The 23,853-nt window shown below is 40.3% G+C and overlaps 2 protein-coding genes across 10 annotated transcripts in view; one reads left to right on the top strand and one right to left on the bottom strand.

Moving 5' to 3' along the window:
* Window positions 1-23,853, bottom strand: part of ARID1B (AT-rich interaction domain 1B) — a 435,615-nt gene that overhangs the window by 106,092 nt on the left and 305,670 nt on the right. For all 9 annotated transcript variants that reach the window (XM_061428408.1, XM_061428404.1, XM_061428400.1 and 6 more), the window contains one exon: window positions 22,902-23,145. In XM_061428408.1, the coding sequence (XP_061284392.1) occupies window positions 22,902-23,145 (244 nt within the window). The remainder of the gene's footprint in view (window positions 1-22,901; window positions 23,146-23,853) is intronic.
* On the top strand, window positions 263-1,845 carry LOC133254220 (heterogeneous nuclear ribonucleoprotein A3-like). The gene has a single exon (XM_061428409.1). It carries the CDS (start codon window positions 263-265, stop codon window positions 1,193-1,195), a length of 933 nt encoding a protein of 310 aa, XP_061284393.1. The 3' UTR covers window positions 1,196-1,845.

Raw genomic sequence — 23,853 nt, 5'->3', positions numbered from 1 at the left:
GTCAACCTAGATGGAATAATGATATAATTAATCAACAGGGTAAATCTGGAGTTTTAATGACAGACACTACCTGATTTCAACTTTCCTGCCTGGAATCCATTCTCCCTCTCCAATTTTACTACATTAACTGACACTGGAAAAAAGTGGATAAAGACATAGCAACATCTGGAAAGCATATTTATTTGTCTTAACAATTTCTTACATAAATTGGAGATGGTTTTAGTTGAATGTAAAAAATGACATTAAGAAAAACCACTCCGTGATGAGAGACCCCAAAACAAAACGTTCCAGGGGCTTTGGTTTTGTGACTTATTCTTGTGTTGAAGAAGTGGATGCAGCGATGTATGCTCGACCGCACAAGCGTGTAGTGGAACCAAAGAGAGCTGTTTCTAGAGAGGATTCTGTAAAGCCTGGTGCCCATCTAACAGTGAAGAAAATTTTTGTTGGTGGTATTAAAGAAGATACAGAAGAATATAATTTGAGAGACTGCTTTGAAAAGTATGGCAAGATTGAAACCATAGAAGTTATGGAAGACAGGCAGAGTGGGAAAAAGAGAGGATGTGCTTTTGTAACTTTTGATGATCATGATACAGTTGATAAAATTGTTGTTCAGAAATACCACACCATTAATGGGCATAATTGTGAAGTGAAAAAGGCCCTTTCTAAACAAGAGATGCAATCTGCTGGATCACAAAGAGGTCGTGGAGGTGGATCTGGCAACTTTATGGATCGTGGAGGAAACTTTGGAGGTGGTGGAGGAAACTTTGGCCGTGGTGGAAACTTTGGTGGAAGAGGAGGCTATGGTGGTGGAGGTGGTGGCAGCAGAGGGAGCTATGGAGGAGGCGATGGTGGATATAATGGATTTGGAGGGGATGGTGGCAACTATGGCGGTGGTCCTGGTTATAGTAGTAGAGGAGGTTACGGTGGTGGTGGACCAGGAGGATATGGAAACCAAGGTGGTGGATATGGTGGCGGTGGTGGAGGATATGATGGTTACAATGAAGGAGGAAATTTTGGAGGTAACTATGGTGGTGGTGGAAACTATAATGATTTTGGAAATTATAGTGGACAACAGCAGTCAAATTATGGACCCATGAAAGGGGGTAGTTTTGGTGGAAGAAGCTCAGGCAGTCCCTATGGTGGTGGTTATGGATCTGGTGGTGGAAGTGGTGGATATGGTAGCAGAAGGTTCTAAAAACTCAGAAGAAAAGGGCTATAGTTCTTAGCAGGAGAGCGAGGAGTTGTCAGGAAAGCTGCAGGTTACTTTGAGACAGTCGTCCCAAATGCGTTAGAGGAACTGTAAAAATCTGCCACAGAAGGAACGATGATCCATAGTCAGAAAAGTTACTGCAGCTTAAACAGGAAACCCTTCTTGTTCAGGACTGTCATAGCCACAGTTTGCAAAAAGTGCAGCTATTGATTAATGCAATGTAGTGTGAATTAGATGTACATTCCTGAGGTCTTTTATCTGTTTTAGCTTTGTCTTTTTCTTTTTCTTTTCATTACACCAGGTATATTGCCCTGTAAATTGTGGTAGTGGTACCAGGAATAAAAAATTAAGGAATTAAAAAAAAAAAGAAAAACCACTCCGTACTTACTATATACAAGGCACTGTACTAAATGATATTTCACCATTAGTATTTCAAGAGGATTGGCTTCTTAAAATTAACATGAAATGACACATTGACTCACAGAGACCTTAACGATTTTGTTAGCCCATCTTGCTCAATAAAGATCGTTAGGGTATGTGGGGATCATGAGGTGTTTAGTGACAAAAACTTGGATCTAAATTTAGTTTTTTAAATTAATAAGGGTAACACAGGCTTGTTAGAAAACACACGACCTGCAAATTATGTGATTTAAATTGCCAGCTGAGGCTGTTGTTGAATATTGAGAAGAAATGAGGAATATTTCCATTTTGTGAATAATTCTATGACCACATTCTTTCCCTGGAATGCTGCTACAAAAATCAATATATATTTTATATATAGAATTTTCAGCAATTAGCAACTGAATTACTCTCCCAGTTTTTAAGAAATCTTGGTAGTCACTAACTTTAGTGAGGAGTTGCTGTTTTTTTTTTTTTTTTAAAGTATACATTGTAAAAATTACTGCTATCAATTACGAATACATCACAGTCATGATCAATGTTCATTTTGCACTGTCATTCATTATTCAATTCTGTCCATCCCAAACTAAGACATTGGGTTGCATTTTTCTAATACATCCTCATACTTCACATTATGGAAATCAGCTCTCTCAAGCAGAACATGAGACTCCTTTGCCACAGTCTGACTTTATAGATTTTCTGGAGGATATAATTTGTTATATTTTGCAGCTGCTGCTGCTGCTTCAGTCGCGTCCGACCCTGTGCGACCCCATAGACGGCAGCCCACCAGGCTCCCCCATCCCTGGGATTCTCCAGGCAAGAACACTGGAGTGGGTTGCCATGTCCTTCTCCAATGCATTTAAAGTGAAAACTGAAAGTGAAGTCGCTTAGTCGTGTCCGACTCTTAGCGACCTCATGGACTGCAGCCCACCAGGCTCCTCCATCCATAGGATTTTCCAGGCAAGAGTACTGGAGTGGGGTTCATTTCTAAAACACAAAGTCCTTGTTGTTGTTGTTGTTCAGTCACTCAGTTGTGTCTAACTCTTTGTGACCCCGTGGACTGCAGCACGCCAGGCTTCCCTGTCCTTCATCATCTCCCAGAGTTGCCAAAACTCATGTCCATCAAGTCGGTGATGCCATCCAACCATCTCATACTCTGTCATCCCCTTTTCCTTCTGACTTCAATCTTTCCCAACATCAGGGTCTTTTCCAATGAGTCAGCTCTTCACATCAGTTGGCCAAAGCACTGGCGCTTCAGCTTCATCATCAGTCCTTCCAATGAATATTCAGGGTTGATTTCCTTTAGGATTGACTGGTTTGATCTCCTTGTAGTCCAAGGGACTCTCAAGAGTCTTCTCCAACACCACAGTTCAAGAGCATCAGTTCACTGGTGCTCAGCCTTCTTTAAAGTCCAACTCTCACATTCATACATGACTACTAGAAAATCATAGCTTTGACTAAATGGACCTTTGTTGGCAAAGTAATGTCTCTGCTTTTTAATATGCTATCTAGGTTTGTCATAGGTTTTCTTCCAAGGAGCAAGGGTCTTTTAATTTCATGGCAGCGGTCACTGTCCACAGTGGTTTTAGAGCCCAATAAAATAAAGTCTGTCACTATTTTCATTGTTCCCCCATCTATTTGCCATGAAGTGATAGGACCAGATGCTATGATCTTGGATTTCTGAATGTTGAGTTTTAAGCCAGATTTTTTCATTCATCTTTCTCACCTTCAAGAGGTTCTTTAGTTCCTCTTTGCTTTCTACTATAAGGGTGGTGTCATATGCATATCTGAGGTTATTGATATTTCTCCCAGCAATCTTGATTCCAGCTTGCGCTTTATCCAGCCCAGCATTTTGCATGATGTACTCTGCACACAAGCTAAGTAAGCAAGGTGACAATGTACAACCTTGATGTACTCCTTTTACAATCTGGAACCAGTCTGTTGTTCCATGTCCATTTCTAATTGTTGCTTCTTGACCTGTATACAGGTTTCTTAGGAGGCAGGTAAGGTGGTCTGATATTCCCATCTCTCAGAATTTTCCACAGTTCATTGTGATCCACATATCCAAAGGCTTTAGTGTAGTCAATCAAGCAGAAGTAGATGCTTTTCTGGAACTCTCTTGCTTTTTCTATGATCCAGTGGATGTTGGCAATTTGATCTCTGGTGACTTTTCTAAATCCAGCTTGAATATGTGGAAGTTCTCAGTTCACGTACTGTTGACTAGCCTGGAGGATTTTGAGCATTACTTGCTAGTACGTGAAGTGAGTGCAATTGTGTGGTAGTTTGAACACTCTTTGGCACTGCCCTTCTTTGGGATTGAAATGAAAACTGACCTCTTCTAGTCCCGTGGCCATTGCTGAGTTTTCCAAAATTGCTGGCATACTGAGTGCAGCACTTTAATAGCATCATCTTTTAGGGTTTCAAATAGCTCAGCTAGAATTCTATCACCCCTACTACCTCATTCACAGCGACGCTTCTTAAGGCCCACTTGACTTCGCATTCCAGGATGTCTGGTTCTAGGTGAGTGATCACATGATAGTGGTTATCTGGGTCATTAAGATCTTTTTTGTAGAGTTCTTCTGTGTATTCTTGCTACCTCCTCTTAATATCTTCTGCTTCTCTTAGGTTCATACCATTTCTGTCCTATTATGCCTGTATTTGCATGAAATATTTCCTTGGTATGTCTAACTTTCTTGAAGAGATCTCTAGTCTTTCCCACTCTATTGTTTTCCTCTATTTCTTTGCAATGCTCACTTACAAAGGCTTTCTTATTTCTCCTTGCTATTTTTTGGAACTCTGCATTCAAATGGGTGTATTTTTCCTTTTCTCCTTTGCCTTTTGTTTCTCAGCTATTTGTAAGGCCTCTTTACAAATAGCTGATCCTAACACAAAGTATTGGTTAGGATCCTTTCTTTGCTGTGATAAAGGACAAACATGATTTTCTTTATAGATGGCAATGGTGGATAGCATGGTGGGCCCTATATCTACGGAAATTACTGAACATCTTATCTACGATCATATCCAAATCAATGTGATTAGATAGTGCAGTTCTGCAATGCAAGCAGCAAAGACTTCCCCGGTCATCTTTATAGTAAACCAAAATATCTGCATAACACCTAAGAGCAATGGTGTGAGTGAAAAATGAGCTTTCAATAATCCATAAATTCAATGAATGTCCTAGTCTTAAGCATTTATTTAGATGTTTTGGAAAATCCATAAATTATTTTGAGTATAGCATCTCTCTGTAGGTGTCTCCTGTTTAATCTGTTTCAATAAAGGGAAAAACTTTTTTTTCTTATTCAGATTCATGAAGCCAGCTACCCCAGTGTGCTCCAAAGCGACATTTAAAATGTGGAATCTGCTCAGGATGCAGCTTAGTGCTTACAGTGAACAATTTACTAAAGGACTTGACTATGGACTCCCAGTATTTACTAATGTTTGGAGTGTTTTAAATAGGATCTCACTCTTACCAGGAGGTGCTGTGTCAGGGTAAGGAAGGTGGAAAGCCAGCTGTGAACAGGCTGTCAACACAATACCTTACTATGAACCAACTCTATCTCAAACTAGAGTATAAAATAGAAAGGAACACTTTCCTCTTCCTGTACCCTCCAAATGGGAACAAAGAGCCATAGCAACCTGCTCCCTCAACTTTAAACAGCAAACATGAACCTTGGATGACAAACCTTTCTCTGTCTTATGGTTCAAAAGTTCATTCAAAATAGGGTAAGATTTTCCCAAGTCCTTACCCAAGAAATTGCAAACTGTTGATGTGTCACTGGTTCCTGAAAATAAAAATCAGTACTGCAGAGGCATAACATGTGTATTTCTACGGCATGAAGGTAATGAAGAAATCCCCAAGAACATGACAGAACCCTTACAAGAACCACATATCTTCACTCCAAACATGCAAATACCTGCTGTATTGTGTTTCCAACTATTCCCTCCACTGTTATGAGTGTTATGAGTCTCACTATTAACCTCACTGCTGAAGTCCAACACAGAGTAGGTGCAAAGGCCTATCACCCATTTTACATAAAAATTATGCCCTCAAAGGGTTGTACTATAAACTCTCTGGGTTTTGTTTTTTGTAAGCTTGCTATTATACATTATTATTTTACTTGGCCCACTGGATTCAAACCAGAAGTTTTCTAATTGCCCTCTGGTACTAAGTACTGGTTCCAAATAGGAAAAGGAGTTCATCAAGGCTGTATATTGTCACCCTGTTTATTTAACTTATATGCAATGAGTACATCATGAGAAATGCTGGACTGGAAGAAACACAAGATGGAATCAAGATTGCCGGGAGAAATATCAATCACCTCAGATATGCAGATGACACCACCCTTATGGCAGAAAGTGAAGAGGAACTCAAAAGCCTCTTGATGAAAGTGAAAGTGGAGAGTGAAAAAGTTGGCTTAAAGCTCAACATTCAGAAAATGAAGATCATGGCATCCAGTCCCATCACTTCATGGGAAATAGATGGGGAAACAGTGGAAACAGTGTCAGACTTTATTTTTCTGGGCTCCAAAATCACTACAGATGGTGACTGCAGCCATGAAATTAAAAGACACTTACTCCTTGGAAGGAAAGTTACGACCAACCTAGATAGCATATTCAAAAGCAGAGACTTTACTTTGCCAACAAAGGTCCGTCTAGTCAAGGCTATGGTTTTTCCAGTGGTCATGTATGGATGTGAGAGTTGGACTGTGAAGAAGGCTGAGCGCCAAAGAATTGATGCTTTTGAACTGTGGTGTTGGAGAAGACTCTTGAGAGTCCCTTGGACTGCAAGGAGATCCAACCAGTCCATTCTGAAGGAGATCAGCCCTGGGATTTCTTTGGAAGGAATGATGCTAAAGCTGAAACTCCAGTATTTTGGCCACCTCATGCGAAGAGTTGACTCACTGGAAAAGACTCTGATGCTGGGAGGGATTGGGGGCAAGAGGAGAAGGGGGCGACAGAGGATGAGATGGCTGGATGGCATCACTGACTCGATGGACGTGAGTCTCAGTGAACTCCGGGAGTTGGTGATGGACAGGGAGGCCTGGCGTGCTGTGATTCATGGGGCTGCAAAGAGTCGGACACGACTGAGTGACTGATCTGATCTGATCTGATTAAGTACTAGAGCTACCTAATGTCTTTCATGAGGAAGCCCATTGGATAACCTCACTACATGACACTCATTAAAGTCCTTTGGGGTAGACACTTTCCTACAAAGAACTGGAGGTAAGAAACTAAAAGGCTCTCTCCAAGGCGCGTGGTAAGTCAAGTCAGGGAATACGAGGTAAAACAGACTATTCAGTTCAGTTTCAGTCGCTCAGTCGTGTCCGACTCTTTGCGACCCCATGGACTGCAGGATGCTAGGCCTCCCTGTCCATTACCAACTCCCGGAGTTTACTCAAACTCATGTCTATTGAGTCGATGATGCCATCCAACCATCCAACCATCTCATTCTCTGTCATCCCCTTCTCCTCCTGCCTTCAATCTTTCCCAGCATCAGGGTCTTTTCAAATGAGTTAGTTCTTCACATCAGTTGGCCAAAGTATTGGAGTTTCAGCTTCAACATCAGTCCTTCCAATGAATATTAAGGACTGATTTCCTTTAGGACTGACTGGTCGGATCTCCTTGCAGTCCAAGGGACTCTCAAGAGTCTTCTCCAACACCACAGTTCAAAAGCATCAATTCTTCAGCACTCAGCTTTCTTTATAGTCCAACTCTCACATCCATACATGACTACTGGAAAAACCATAGCCTTGACTAGATGGACCTTTAGTTGGGAAAGTAATGTCTCTGCTTTTTAATATGCTGTCTAGGTTGGTCATAACTTTTCTTCCAAGGAGCAAGCGTCTTTTAATTTCATGGCTGCTATCACCATGGGCAGTGATTTTGGAGCCTGCCAAAATAACGTCTGTCACTATTTCCACTGTTTCCCCTTCTATTTGTCATGAAGTGATGAGACCAGATGCCATGATCTTAGATTTTTGAATGTTGAGCTTTAAGCCAACTTTTTCACTCTCCTCTTTCACTTTCATCAAGAGACTGTTTAGTTCTTCTTCGCTTTCTGCCATAAGGGTGATGTCATCTGCATATCTGAGGTTATTGATATTTTTCCCGGCAATCTTGATTCCAGCTTGTGCTTCATCCAGCCCAGCATTTCTCATGATGTACTCTGCATATAAGTTAAATAAGCAGGGTGACAATATACAGCCTTGATGTACTCCTTTTCCTATTTGGAACCAGCCTCTTAAGAATCTGTATGCAGGTCAGGAAGCAACAGTTGGAACTGGACATGCAACAATAGACGGGTTCCAAAGCCGACTATTAGCCTTTACTATTCCGATCTCTAAAATCTTTAACTCAAGATAAACCAGAGCCCTAAACATATACAGGAAATACTCAGCACTAAAATGTAACATTCTTAGTCTGGACTATTCCTAAAAGACCTACAAGGTGTGAGAGAGGGGCAGGGTCTGATTTTACTGAGGTATGATTTTCAATCTTGTGCTACAGTTGTTGAGGGACCTGAACAATGTGGCTTAACCAGGGTGCTCACTTTGTTCCCAGTGCCATTCAGTTCAGATCTTTACTCCTTCAATTCTGGTCAAGTGATTAAAAACTGCTTCTTTGTGAGCAATACCACTAAATAAAAGACAAAACCTTGAAAGTTTATCAACTTTAAGTGTGAAGACATGTTATAACCAAAGATTTAATTTGGGTGAAAGCAGGAGCCACTTCCATCTTTGTGATATTTGAGGATCTCAGGAGGTATCCCTTATGAACATCAGAGACACCCTGAAATATACAAACTACCATGCTGAAAATCTGCTCAATGCCTGTACTCAGCATCATCATAAACATACACCCTTTCCAACAGCTTTAAAGCTCAGGTATACAATTTAAAAATCTTTAAGGTGCAGAAAAATCTTTGAGGAAAGAGAAGATTTGTTTGGATATAACATAGCTGGCCTGTCCTCCACCTGGAAATCTAGATCCACAGTACTCTGTCATCTGTAAGAAAGAGGTAGGTTCTGAACTTTACTTCTACAGAACACCAGACACAAAATGCAGAATAGCTACCAGCTAAATCTGTTCTAATCCTTGCTTTGATGTAAGGTAAGAGGCAGGGGAGGGGAAATCATAGAGCAGGCAAGTTTCTATTTCTCTTGAGAGGACAAATTAATAAAAATAAAACTTAATTTCCCCCTACTCTTACCCATTCTTATTCCTCCTCAATATTTTTCCTCTTTCTAGGATTCCTTTTTTCTTTGAGAAGCTTAATATTTGGCTGCCTTCTGAAGAAATGGGTATAGTGACAGATGAAAGACTTGTATTCATCGTATAATTCAGAATAAGGGAAAAAACCGACTGCTGTGCATTTAAGATTCTAACAACCTTGCAATTTTGAATAGTCGTTTCCCCCACCCGTTCTTTTGAAGAAATCTGCTTTTATTCTGTTAATAACTAACCACAGTTGCAGCAGCATGGATCCGATTAGCAGTTCTTAGGGTACAAAGGGGAGAGGGAAAAAAAGCTGTGAACAGGGTTGCCAATTTGTCCACCTGGGCCCCCGGGAGAAAGATTAGATGAGGCGCCTGCCTGCTCCCTTTTTTCCACTTGATCGCTGCTCTATACTGCCTGATAGAGACAGGCCTTTTGAAAGCCAAGGCACTTTCTTTCCTTTAATAATAGTTTCACTTGCTTCCATCCCCTCTTGTCAACAAATTTCTCATTCTGGATCCCAATATGTCAGGACAACTCTCAAGTGTAAACATAAGTAGCTACGGAAAGTACCCACACACTGATGCTCACCTGTGTCAAGATGTTTGGCATCTACCATAGGGACCCAAAGAGGAGTCTACACACAGAGACCCTGCAGGGAGAGGGCCCACGCTTTCCAGACAGCAAGGTGGGACACATGGTCAGTCCACAGGCATTTCTGTGCTACTTCTGGATGAAAGAAAGTAGGAAAAGATATACAGTCTGGGAGTTTACTGGGATTTTAGGAAAATGGCATAGTATATATAAATTTGGGACTGACAGTAAAAATACTGGCATTGCAGGTGACATGGTTTCTACGTATTTTCTATATAGGTGTATAATTAATGCATGTACTAAAATAAAACACTATTTTCTCAAAGTGTTTAAAAATTCACTGCGTTTATAATTACACTTAATAATGAGCTTACTGTCATGATAAAACTTCCTTGGTATAAAACAACTTGTAACAGCAAAAGTGAAAGCACTGTAATATGCTGAAAAAGTTTAAAAAGAAACCCAAGGCTTCTGACTGAAATTTCTATGTTCTAAGCAGCACAACCAACCCTCTATTATTTTTACTTAAAGGTACTGGGGTAGCCGGTGGGGCGGGGTGGGCAGCGGTGATGAGCTCAGGAGTATGCCTCCTAGGAACAAAGGATGACTAGGCTATGGGCAAAGCACCACTCTAGAGGCACCTGCAGAGGGGCCTGGTGGGCGAGCCCAGGTCAGCAGCGCCTCTGATACAGGGGCCACTCCGAGAGAGCAGGATATTAACTGCTGCAGCACAAACAGGAAGGAGGACGTTCTGGATCACATCCTCATGTGTTTTTTATCTACTCTTTATTTCAGATTTTAAATAAACGTTCAGCAAGTATCCTTCTTTTTCATGAATACGTGTTTCTTACGTACCTCGGCTTGTCACTTTCACATATCTGGAGCCTAGTATTTGTGTATTGCTGAAACATAAATTCCAGCCCTTAGCTAACATTTCATGTTTACCTAGCCAGTGCTGACTATGGATACTTGGAAACGAGAATACTATCTGGGTAATGACAAAACCCTCCCAAGAGCCAATCTGTTTCTAATTGGCCATTTTCTTTGAAGATATGGTTAGTTACTAACAACAGATATTTATTAAAAAAAGATGAGATAATGAAAAAAACTGGACAATACACAAGCCCAGAATGTTGCTATGTACTTATGTGACACAATTTCTGTACATGATGGATTAGAATCAGGCGGGGTCTACATATGAAGAGGTCTGGTTTAAACTGACAGATTTTGGGACCACTATTTCAGGTTCTGTTTTTGAGAGGAAGAAAACAGAATAATCTTATCACAGTGGAATCTCTTCCCAGAGGGAAGGCAAATAGAATGATCCCATGAACTGTGAACTGTGGGCTTTCCAGGTGGCACTTATGGTAAAGAATTCCCCTGCCAAATCAGGAGACATAAGGGATGTGGGTTCAACCCCTGGGTTGGAAAGATCCCCTGGAGGAGGGCATTTTTGCCCTCCAGTATTCTTGCCTGGAAAATCCCATGGACAGGGGAGACTGGCAGGCTACAGTCCATAGAGTTGCAAAGAGTCAGATACGACTGAAACAACTTAGCACATAAACTGTGAAACACAGATGCAGAAAGATGGCTTCCAGCCATAGGATGAAAGGCCATGTAAGTTATAAATTTTAGTATTTTCTTTTCTTGAATACTTGTTTATTCTAAGAGAATTATGAACTCTTTAATTGGGCCAACATTTCTGGAGTGCCTTTTAGTTGTCAAGCACTGTTCTTGGCACTGAGGATAAAAAGGAAGCAATGATCACTGCCTTCAAGAGGCTCCTGGGCTAGCTAGAGGACCCTGAACAACAGGATAGACAGTAGGACTCTCTTTTGGTATGGAAGAATCGGTATGACCTTGCAAAAGAAAAGACAATGGAGTTGCGTCTTGAAAGGTAAGTAGGAGTTTGACAGTTGGTAACGGGCAGGATGGATCCAGGCAAAAGGAATTCAGTTCTGAAGGAGGAAAGATCTGAAGGAGGAAAGATCTTAGTAGAAACAGGGAATACTAAACTAGTTTACTCTGTCCACTTCCAGTAAAAAGTAACATGCAACATTAAACAAACAAAAAACTATGCACTGGGGTTCAACTCTCTTAAAAATACATGTTTTTTCCTTTTTTGCAAGTAGAATTTAAATAACGTGATTCTTGGATTTTGTGTGAAACAGACTTAAAGAAACAACTGTGAAAATAAGGGATTCTATTACTAACTGAATTAGGCCTGAGACGATAACAATTATTTTATCATAAAGATTTTTTCTCATGACATTACAATTTCAATTGAATTAGAACCTAGCTATAGAAAGTTTTTTTAAAAAAAGGTAATATGCTGCCCCATAACAAATGAGCTATTTATCACTAAGCTTTTCTATGACCCATACATACATGATCATAACTGGGAGTACTAGTTTCCTTTTAAAACATGCCCTGCCTATTCAAAAGTCAAGGGAAGTGTTAGCTGAAATGGATACAAGTGGTCCCTTTCACATTCCACAAAATCCTTCTCTGCACCACTTTTACAGCACCAGACTCTCCCTATTTTCCCTTTCATTCACTGGCTGTTCTTTTTCCTCTTCATGGTCTCTTACATTTTGGAGAGCCCTAGGGTTCAGTCCTCAGAATTCTTCTCTCAGTACTTCCAGCCCTGGCTACACATAATAATCACCTGGACAGCTTACCACAGAGTATTCCATTCAGACCCATTAAGCTGGCATCTCTGGGGTCTGGCCCAGGACGTTTCACGTACCCAGAGTTGAGAACCACTGACCTCACTCATTCCCCAGATCAGGAGCTCTCAGATGGCAACTTCAGCTTCAGCTAGGAACTTGCCGGAAACGCAAATATTCCAGCTTCACCCAAACCTACTGAGTCAGAAACTGGGTGTGGGGTCTAGCCATCTGTGCTCTCACTGGCCCTCCAAGCGACTGTGGTGCAGGACAGGAGTCCTGGGTGACAGCATCTAGATCCCTAATGACTCATAGGCTTTCTTCTCCAGCCTAGATCTCTACTCGGAATCCAGAGTCTTCGTATAACCAGCTGCCTATTCAAAAGTCGCCTTCTGGATGCCATACAGGCTTCTCAAATGTTACATCATAAAAACCAAACTCCAGATTTCTCTTTCAAAAATTTACTCCTTCTTTTGTCTTCCACTGGACAGAACCACTGTTTACCACCAATCTCTCAGGCCAAAAACATCCTGTCCCCACTACTGCTACCCACACATCTAGCCATGATCAAGCCCCCACCCTCCCCCTGGCTACTGCAACAACCCCCTAATGGGTCCCGCTGTTTCTGCCCTGCCCCTCTGTAGTCCACTCAGCAGCCACAATGACCCTTTTACAGTTTGTCCTGGATCATTGCCATTCTCTGCCTTCTCCACCATCACTCTTAAATTCCTCAATTCCAATCATAACCTACAAAACCCTATAGAAGCTGGTCTTGCTGCTAAGTCACTTCAGTCGTGACCGACTCTGTGTGACCCCATAGACGGCAGCCCACCAGGCCTCCCCGTCCCTGGGATTCTCCAGGCAAGAACACTGGAGTGGGTTGCCATTTCCTTCTCCAATGCATGAAAGTGAAAAGTGAAAGTGAAGTCGCTCAGTCGTGTCCGACTCTAGCGACCCCATGGACTGCAGCCTTCCAGGCTCCTCCATCCATGGGATCTTCTAGGCAAAAGTACTGGAGTGGGGTGCCATTGCCTTCTCCAGCTGGTCCTGGGTTGCCCTCTAATCTAACCACCTATCATTCTGTTCCATCTCTCCTTCCCCACTATGCTTCAGCCCCAAAGACTTCCTTCTGGGTCCCCTGCCCGGCACTCAAACACACCCCTGTTTAGGGCCTTCGTACTCGCTCTTTGCTCTGCCTGGATACTTCACTCCTAGACTTGCTTTTGACCTTCATTCACTGAGCCTCTTGTTCAAATATTAATTTCTTAGAGACACGGTCCCTAATTATTGCCATCTAAAGAAGCAATCTGAAATAGAACTGCCATATGACCCAGCAATCCCACTGCTGGGCATACACACCAAGGAAACCAGAATTGAAAGAGACACGTGTACCCCAATGTTCATCGCAGCACTATTTATAATGGCTTTATTCCTTCAATTCTAGAAACATGCCCACAGCAAGCTGCATCGAGCACTTTATGAATTAATGACTAAAAGAAGAAAATGAGCAGTTGGGCTAGTGGGCTTTCCTCAGAACATCATCTAATTCTCCCAACAGCAAAAGTGCAACATGCTACTAGCAAAAAAAAAAAATTAAATGAATTAATACATTTGGCATCCTCAGCAAGGTCACGTTCTTGGCATTCAGCTATACGCATTTAACGTAGTTTGCAAGTACAAACTCTTATGTCACTTTCTGTTTGGAAAAGAGAGTATCAACATTAACAATCTCTGGTTATATCATTTATAAACACGCAGATGTGGATTATTAAAGATTAATGCATTTTAGGACTGGTGTCGGCATTCCGTTTGTCTCTTGCCGAAACCAATTCTGTTCTTCATTAGTCAATGACAACCCATATCACCCTGTTATGGAAGAGAAATCAAAGGTGTAAGTGTGAATTGAGAGTAAGTGATGAAACTGATTAGTAAGAGACTTAACGGCTATAATCAATCAACACATCATAATAATCTTGGCTCCAGGGTTATCAGAAGATAGGGAAATAAACATGACACTCCATGTAAAACAGTTTTGTTCCTTTCACAACTACCATTTTTTTTTCCCTTTAGAAAGTAGAGTAACACATAAAAAGTTAGTGGAAATCAACTTCAGAAACATCTTGACTGGAACAACTATTCACTTTATCACCATTTTCCAAAATGTAGCAAACTAACTTTTGAAACTTGTGCTTTTAGGCTAAAATTAGTTCCTAAAAACTTTTGTGCCCCTCCTTTCCGATTCCTCATTCCCAGTGATGAAGAGAGTACAACAGGTTGATGCCAATAGCGTTAACACTGGCAGTGCACTGCTGGTTCAAGAAGCAACAGCAGTCAGTCAGTTAAGCAGAAGATGAGAGCAGTATCAGTCTACTCAGCTCAAGAAATGAAAATAAATGGCAAACAAGGCTTTGAAGTGCTTCTTCAGTGAATAAAGCAAAAAAAAAAAAAAAAAAACCAAAAAATAGGGGAGAAGTGGGAGTGGACTGCTGGATCTAGTACGTCAGCACTTTCGTCACCGCTGAGCTTACAGAGCTGGATGAGGCACAAAACAGCACCCTGGTGACACAGGCTTTCCTGTATTTTCATATGCGGAAGATCAAAGAAAGGAAATGGAAAATGAGAGGAGAGTTTAAACTGAACTGCATGACTTAATTTTAACTAAGAGTGGGGAGCAAAACCAAGTGGGACTGTGTATTTTGAGAAAATCCCACTGTTCTCATTTCTAAATGTGAGAGGAGGATAAAAGGCTTACTTTGAAATTTGTTCAGATGGAAGAACTGGAACGATTTCTGCTTTTGGAAAGGAGGAGAAAAAACTCATTACCCAATGATCAGAATACCTGACTTGGGTCAGGAGCGACCTCTAAAGGGCAGAGTAGCTAAGAACGCTAGAGCAGCTGCTTCCAATGCAAGGACCTGGCTGCAGGTCAGCAACAGGGAACCTGCCCTTTAGAAACAGCAGGAGACCTAGGTACAGCCAGGATCCTGGCTGCATTCTAAATTAGTATCTTAAAGGGGGAGGCTCTAATAACCAGTAACCTTGCCACTGCAGCTCTCTAAAAGACAAAATACATTGTTGCTTTCTTAAGCGTTACTAAACATAATTTGGAAAGGATCTGAAATTACTGTTTTGTATAACACAAATATTTTACTTTGTAAGGGAAAAAAAATACTGGCTGAAGTTCTCTTTGGTTTGTAGAACTGCTGAATCGATGTTTTCTGGGCTGCCACAGATTAAAAACATGGATATATCAATGGCATTTTGTGCTTAAGAATTTTTTTTTCTCTGCACAGCTTGCCAATAAGCAGCATGCATCTTCCCGCAACAAGCTGTTGCAGGATTTCCACTTAACGAGAAGCCAAAAAGGAACACTTGATGGATGTTTCAAAATAATATTACCAGGTAGGGTGACTGTGCAGACTTTCAATAAAAATTTTTAGCGATTCTAATATTATCTTGAAAGGAAACTAGTTTAGAAGCACTTATAGAAATTAACTCATAACTTTACCCTGAGTTTTATTAAACAAGGATAAATTAAAAAGTATAAAAATTACTTGTTTAGAATGGGTTGGGCTTGAGCCCTAAGAGTTCTAAAATCCAAGGGGAATGGATTAAAAAAGAGAGAGACACTGATTTGCATCCTCCGGTGTTCATTTCACAGGTACTAATCTTGATAAATTAGACCAGGAACTATCATTTCCTCTTACTAAAATCCTTCCTGTTCACTCCAGCCTATAACTAACTCCTAACTGCAATTCATTTTTCTCTTTCCCATTATAGCATCCTTCCAGAATCTGGTTGTCTGAATGTCAAATTAAGCAAGAAAATTAGTTGTTTTTTTTTTTTTTTTTTTGACCAGAGTATCTTCTTGTTTGTATTTGCAACTATATCAGCTCCTACAGAAATCTACTTAGCTCTCATTTTTGAGGCAGAGAGTAAAGCGGGTGAACACTTATACAGAAGAACTCTAAATATACCTTAACGCTGCCCAGAGTTATCTTCCATATTTAATCTACTATGTGCCACCTTCTTCGGAATTCATTCTTTCAGCGTCTGAGATTTTCCTGAGGGGCACAAATTCATTATTGGTAGCTGGTACACTAAATGCATCGCTCACCATCCAGGAACTGACATGATAAAGCTTCAAAGAATCAGGCTTAACCATAAAGTAACTGGTGCTTTATGAGAGCGGAAGGGCGATCTCTAGCAAAGCCATTTCTGCAGGCTCTTAAAACCCGTGATCCTTTTCAAAGGACAGCCACTTATTTGGCAGGTATGAGTCTCTGTAAGGAAAGAAGGACAGAGTAGCTCCGCCCGGGGAGGTGCCTGTGCAGAGAAGCTCAGGAGGGAAAGGCTCCAGCTGGTTGCAAAGGGAGGAAACCGGGAGGGGGGCGGGGGGTGAGGTGGTACGCCACGAATGGAAAAAGATCAGAGCAAGCTTGAGAGACTGATGAAAGACGACTCTCCCCTTGCCCTCCTTGCTCCTTTCCAGCCGCTCAGCACTGAGGATACTCTGACCCATGGCCTCATGCTCTCTTCCGGCCAGTAGTCAATCTGAGGAAGGACGAGGTGGGAGGTGAGACACGGCAAAGAGCAATGGACATACAACTTAAAGGGAGGGGGTTTTACGTTCATATTTGATGAAATTTTATTTTGTTTCTGTCTATGACAGCTAGGAAAATGTTGACTTTGATTGGTCTTCTCATAACAAACATCTAATACTATGCCAGAAAAAGAATGGTTTGAAACAAATGTCTCTTTATCATGACATTAATGAGAATACCTACTTTTTTATCTTTGGTCCTAGTTTATTATGACCAATAGCCCTCTGCTGTCAGAAGAAAGTGATTAACTCTACCTAAAACTGGATTTGGTACAAACCCTTAAAAAGAAAAAGTGGGGAGGGGGCAGGAAATATGTTCAGGAATTTACAGTTTTTATCCTTAGATCTTTAATAATAAAACCAATGAACTCTCCTCAACAGTCTGAACATTTAAAGTTTCTATAGACAAAAATGTCTATCAGGCTATGAACAGTTAATATCTGCCTGCCTATCACCGTCCCCCACTCCCCACTGATGTTCACCGTTCTTAATATTTAAACACTGTTGCTGCTTACAGCACATGGAGAAAAAAGCTGACAAAAGCCTTTGTCCAATAAAATAAAAAAGTTCGGCTTATTTACATTTTTGCTTTGTTAGTAAACTGTAATGGTTGGCTCTGGAGGCAAGACAAGTGAAATTAACATTCACTAAATCTTTTGGCAACAGCAATGCATTCTGATGTTGTGCTGCGTCAGCTTCCACTATGTGTTAGGACGAATTAGGCCTGGTGTAAGACCTACACAATACACTGTGTTAGGACGAATCAGGCCTGGTGTAAGACCTACACAATACACTGTGTTAGGACGAATCAGGACCAGTGTAAGAACTACACAATACATTCGAGACCCAACAGTTTATTCTCCTTAAATGAGGTACATAACTTGATTCCTGGCTGTAACCCAGGAAGCAATGCAATGGGATCATTTATTAGAAGGAAAACAAAATGTTTACTATCATACATTTCAGAATCAACTGCACCCTAGGTTAGATTTACTTTATTTAAATGTGTACATACACACATACTAACAATTAGAAAGATGGGGAAATTTCTTTTTCTAAATATAAAAACATCAATCAGAAGAGGAATGAGAAATGAAACACTAAGTAAAAACCTAGAAAATGTTTAATGGCACTGAATGAACATATAACATATACATTTCTATTTTCAAACGCTTGTTTAAATTAGACCACCAAGCTGAATCCTTTCCCCCCTAACCATAGACAGCTGTGATGCTGGAGCCCAGTAATGTGCAGACAAAGGGAGAGAATCCATGTGGCTACTCAGCACAGAAAATCTCCATCCTGCTTTTCAAAAGAATGCAGGAAGGGAAAGCCCCACTGAGTTAGGGATGTGCCAGGGCCGATGTCGTGCCAGCGCATCACAGTACTTGTTCCCATGACACTCACAATGTTCGCGAGGCAGCATGACAGGAGGGCGAACGTGCAGTGGGCGGAGAAATGGTTTAACAGGCAAGAAACACAGTCAGCCATTCGGGGTGCTTTCCTGGGCTTTTGTTTATCCACCTCTGTGATACTTATCATTAGCTGTCGATTTCATTTACCAGAGCAGAGATGGAAAAAAATGACTGCTCTTCTTCAACAAACCCAGGGAGAGCCATGCTAGGAAGACTCTTCCCATAACATGCTGGCTTTACCTCACCCCAGCAATCAGATACACAACAGCTGTGCATTTTAACAATGACTTGCTGGAGAGACAATGATTGAAAGAGCCAATCTGTGACACATGGAGAGGAGGCAGCAAGATACAGCAGGAGTTAATGGGAGAGAAGTAGGCTCAGGGAAAACCAGTCAGTGCTGGGAATGGGAAGAAGGGTGAGGGAGAAAAGAAAGCAAACGGCTACAGACAGAAAAATACAGGGAAATTCCAAACAGATGTTTTCAAAAAGCAATCTGAGGATCATGCCCAGGGTGAGAAACCATGTAATCTCTGTCGGACATTTTTGTTTCATTGGTTCAGACTCAGAAGCAAATGTAGACAGACTAGAAATTGTCTTAGAATCTAACGTGTGTGTGTGTGCTGTCTCTCAGTTGTGTCCAGCTCTTTGTGACCCCAAGGACTGCAGCCCTCCAGACTAATGTACAGACCAACAAAACTTAACATCAGGGCTAGAGATGGGAAAAGGAGGTGAGACTACTAAATCAGCTCTGAAGGGCTCATTTATTCTCTAAGGAAGCATGCCTGGATTTAGTTAAATATAAACCCCAAATGGTCAACTTTATATTATCTCTAAAGTGTGGTTTTATTATTTATGACATAGTTCACAAAAGTATATTTTAAAAAAATTTTTAAAAGAAGGGCAGATAGACTAAAGGGAGGGGAAGACCACGTTTTTTTTCCCCCAATAAAATATGGCATGATTTTAACAAATCCCCATAAAATAACACCACATAAAGTTTTCTGATGAGCATCTGTTAAAAATGCATGTTTGAATGTCCCTGGGTGTGGCTACGGAACAGAGTAGAGAAACAGGTGACATGTGGACTCGGGCCTCAAGGATGACTACCAAGAGCCCAGGACGAGAGTGCTGACAGTTCTGGGGCCCCTCTGTGTGAATCACAAAAGGGCGCCCTGTCTCCCCAGAGAGCTGCCGTATTTCACTGCCACTTACTCCTCTGGTCTACATCCCTGGTCCAACAAGCAACTTGCTCAAGTGAGTGTGGCAGCCCTGGCTAGGAACAGGGAGAGGGTGGGACTGATGTTGTCTAAATATATGCAGAAAGTGTAAGAAATAACCCAGGATTCTGATCTGCTCATCTATTGATAAATTTTATGCTAGACTGCCTGCCCATCACATCACACAGAAATCGATTTGCCAACAATCTTGAGTGCAGCAAGGGTTTTAAAAAAATGCTTGTCTTCTGTCTCCTCTTAACTTTCTCAGACTCAACCTCTCAGAAGAGCAACCACTGACCTACCTGTTGTTGTTTTTTTTCAAGTTAGGAGAAAAATGGATTCAACTTTGTGAAACATGCTTTCATGGCTAGTTCTAGCGGTCCTACTGAATAATCTCAGTAAACTCAGCAAGTCATCACTGGGAGCTTTATATACATGTCCTCTGAATGGTACAAGAAAACCACTGGTGTAAGATTCAGACTTGTAGCCCAAACCCCCTGTGCTACTCTGGAGAGTAATGATCATGGACAAGTCTCTACATCTCATTTTGAATAACAACAATAACTGTAATCACAACAACAATTAACATGCACTGAATGGTTACTGCAAGCTTGCTATATATACATTAACACATTTCATCTTTATAGTAACCCTGTGAGATGTGGTTATTATCTTTATAGACACAGAAACTGAGGCACAAGGAGGCTTAGCAGCTTGCCAAGTGGCAATAAAACGAGGAGGTGGGATCAGATGATTAAGAAAGTTTCTCTAGCTCAAATGTTACTTATAATTCCATCTGAGAGAAAGGAAAATAGATGCCAAAACTGCTTGCCAGATTTTGCAAGTGGTTATTCCTCTTAGAATGACACTAATATTAAAGAAATGTTCTATTTTCCATGTTTTACATGATTCTATTACTATACAGCTTCACACTCAGCAAAGATAATTCTGGATTTACCTGGATATCATGCCTCTGAAAACAAGTGGAACTTTTGCTGTGTAATTTCATCCCTGTACTAAATTTCACTGAATGGTTTTACCGAGCATCAGGCAGAGTAATACAGGCTGCACTACGATGAGATGAAGTGAAGGCCCTGGCCCTGAGCAGTTAGAATTTCTGGCACAAGTTTACAAAACAAATAGACTTAAACATAGTTTCCAAGAAAGCTGAAAGTTTTCTATTGAAAACCCACTTTCCAAGAAGTTAACAGAGAAAAATCACAATCAGCTCCTGCCCTGAAGGTCCTGTGAAGGATAGGCCTTATAAGGCAAAAGGAGAAGAGGGTGGGAGAGAATGAGGTGGTTGGATGGCATCACCGACTCAATGGATATGAATTTGAGCAAACTCCTGGAGATATTGGAGGACAGGGAAGCCTGGAGTGCTGCAGTCCATGGGGTCCCAAAAAGTCAGACATGACTTAGCAACTGAACAATAAATAATAGGTCATCAAAATCACAGTTCGCTGAACAACTTTATCCTATGCAAAACACGACTGAGTACCAGACTCAGGACTTCCCTGGGGGCTCAGATGGTAAAGCATCTGTCTACAATGCGGGAGACCCGGGTTCGATCCCTGGGTCGGGAAGATCCTCTGGAGAAGGAAATGGCAATCCACTCCAGTACTATTGCTTGGAAAATTCCATGGACAGAGGAGCTTGGTAAGCTACAGTGCATGGGGTCACAAAGAGTCAGACACGACTGAGCGACTTCACTTTCCACTATAACGTGCTATCACGCCCTCCAAATCAAGCTCTTTTGTTGGGTTGTGTGTGTTCCATACAGCATCAAAATCCAAACAGTGAAATAAACCTTTCAAAATCCCCAACTAGAATGCTAAATATATGTATGAAAACCACCAGATTGTGAACTACCCGTATTAGGGATTTTAAATGAAAAACTAAAATATTTTTGTATCTCAGAAAAGTTTTCATTTAGTTTACTAAGAAAAGTCTTTCTGATGCAATTCAGAAAAATGGGGTCAGTTCACTGACAAATATAGTATTTTACATATAACTTTCCAATGTTTAAGTAGGTAAGACCTCAAAAACCATCTCAATACCAAAAATTGTCTAAGGAATTCTGGAATATAGAGTATTCATAGCTTTAAAAAAATTAAAAGCAGGTAAATCCAGGTTTTATTATTAAAACAACCATTATAAGGACAAGCAAATATTTTTGAAAGAAAATTAAGATGCCTTCAAAAAATATATTAAAATTTTATGTAATTCAAAATATGCATCTTGGGAACATAACATTTAGTCAAAAAAGCTAAGTGGAAAAGGACCACATATAGTTTTACATATGTAACTATACTTCATGATTTGCCCAGAATCTTCCTGGTTTATATATGTTCTACTGCAATTATTATTAGCAACCCTTATAGGCTCAAGTCTCTCAACGTGGCTGATAAATTATATAGTCATTTTTAATGTAATACATTTCTATAAAACTCAAAACTAAATGAAAATAACAATATATACTTCATTTATACTCTTTTAGAACCCAAAATAATCCACAAAGAATGATTTAAAATACATTCAGAGGATATCTGAGGCAGAGGAGAGGTACAGAGCTGAAGACAGGAAGGAACACACAGGTAAAAACAACAACTCCAGCTCTTAAATTGGATGGTGAGCCACGAGTACTCATTCGATAGTTGTTTCATAATTAGCATTTTTCATATGTTCTTATATGTTTATATACATATATAAAACTTTTATTTAAAAATAAAAAGAGCAAAATAATAAGATGGGGTAAAAATTACTATCCATGTTTTTAAGATAACAGAATAAACTATCAGAAAATTTATCAGCAATTCAATAGTAATTCTGACAGATGAGTAAAAAGTATTTTCTGGCAGCCACCTACATCATGCTAGCAAAAGTTACACAGAAAAAAATTTACATCTATTTGATGGATAAAGGAAAGCTGGTTGATATAAGAAAGAAAGCTGGAATAGGATGGGGCAACTGACAAATAAACAAACAAATAAATAACCCCAAGTATATGATAAAGGAAGCAAAAGATTTACAAGAGTATGAGTACGGAAAGAGCTAATGCAAGAGGTTAATGGAACATGAACTTCTTCTATCAAAACTAAAAGGTAAGAGTTTGTATAAGTAACAAGGCCGTGAACGTATGCTGGCAAATTAAAACAGTGATAAGCATGAACATTAAAAATACTGTAGAAAATAACTTCCACAGTAATCTCACCTTATCAACAGAGGATCTTATTTAACAAAATCACTACGAAACATATCCTAAGAGAATAAGTAATTTTTTGGTGTAAGTTAAGGTAAACATGCAAACTGAAAGTAACAGGTGATTTTACTAAATCAGTGTTTATATTCATTAGTTGAGTATACTTAGGAACTAGGATGCTTGTATGCTTTAGTTGAGTATACTTAGGAACTAGGATGCTTGTATGCAGTTATACTCCTAACTTCTAATCATGGTCCCATCATTAGGTTTTTAAACAGTAAAAACATAATAATAATGGTATGTATGTTTTTATTGATGAAAACTAGGTCTGTATTTATTACAGAGTAAAATAGTAATTATTAAGAAATGAATACCTGGAATACTGGCAGGAGAAATTGGGCCAGATCGTGACTGGTTACTTCCTACAGGAGAGCCAACAGGAGAAGGCGATGGGCCCCCAGGGATGCTGGAGAGATGGGGAGATGCATGCGGAGAGAAAGGTGACTGAGCTGGGTTGCTCTGATCTCCTTGGCTGCTCGTGGACCCAGATGCACTGACTGCTGAGCTCAAAGTTGCTTCTGTTCCCGTGGGGAGGTCATCAATGGAGCCAGACAGGTCCTAAGGAGGAAAGAAATAGCATGCATTGATGGAGTAACACATATTTGGACAAATACCTATTCAAAACACTATTTGAAAATCTTAACCCTAACCTTTCAGAGTTTTTCTAGAGAACACCCCAAATTCAGAGCATGGCCACTTGTTATTAGAAGACTTTAATGAGGTCTCTTATAAGTTAAATCCATAGGATCTACTCTATGGCTAAAAAGTTTGTACCTTTCATTAAACTGTCTTACAGCTTTCCTTTAAGCTGTCAGCACCTAGTCCAACAAACCCGTCAAAGACTCACAGGAAAAGCATGCTAGGTGGTGATGTACCTACCATCTGAATGGAATGCCCGATTCATACAGGATCACTTCAGTAAACTAAAAACTAAAGGCTTTGGATCCTACTTAAAGATCAATATTGGAGGGCTATCTGAATTTCAAAATATGATCTTCTAATGTAATAGCAATCCAAACTGTAACCTAACTGTAACCTAACCTTGTGGGAAGAAATTCTGATATTTTAGGTAATGCAAAAATTCTCTTATAAATAGAAGAGTGATGTATATTTTTATCTGGTATGATGAAAATAAATCCCTTTGAAGTTATGTTGGCAGAAATGAGTCCTAATGTTATAACTTACTACCTTTTTTTGAAACAGTCATTTGTTTATTAACTCTAAAAAAACAAGAGGTACCATACAGAAGGAAGTGCAACCAAAGTA

The sequence above is a fragment of the Bos javanicus genome, chromosome 9 (assembly GCF_032452875.1).
Source record: "Bos javanicus breed banteng chromosome 9, ARS-OSU_banteng_1.0, whole genome shotgun sequence".
In the NCBI taxonomy this organism is placed as follows: domain Eukaryota; kingdom Metazoa; phylum Chordata; class Mammalia; order Artiodactyla; family Bovidae; genus Bos; species Bos javanicus.
This window is presented reverse-complemented; position numbering and strand designations above follow the sequence as displayed.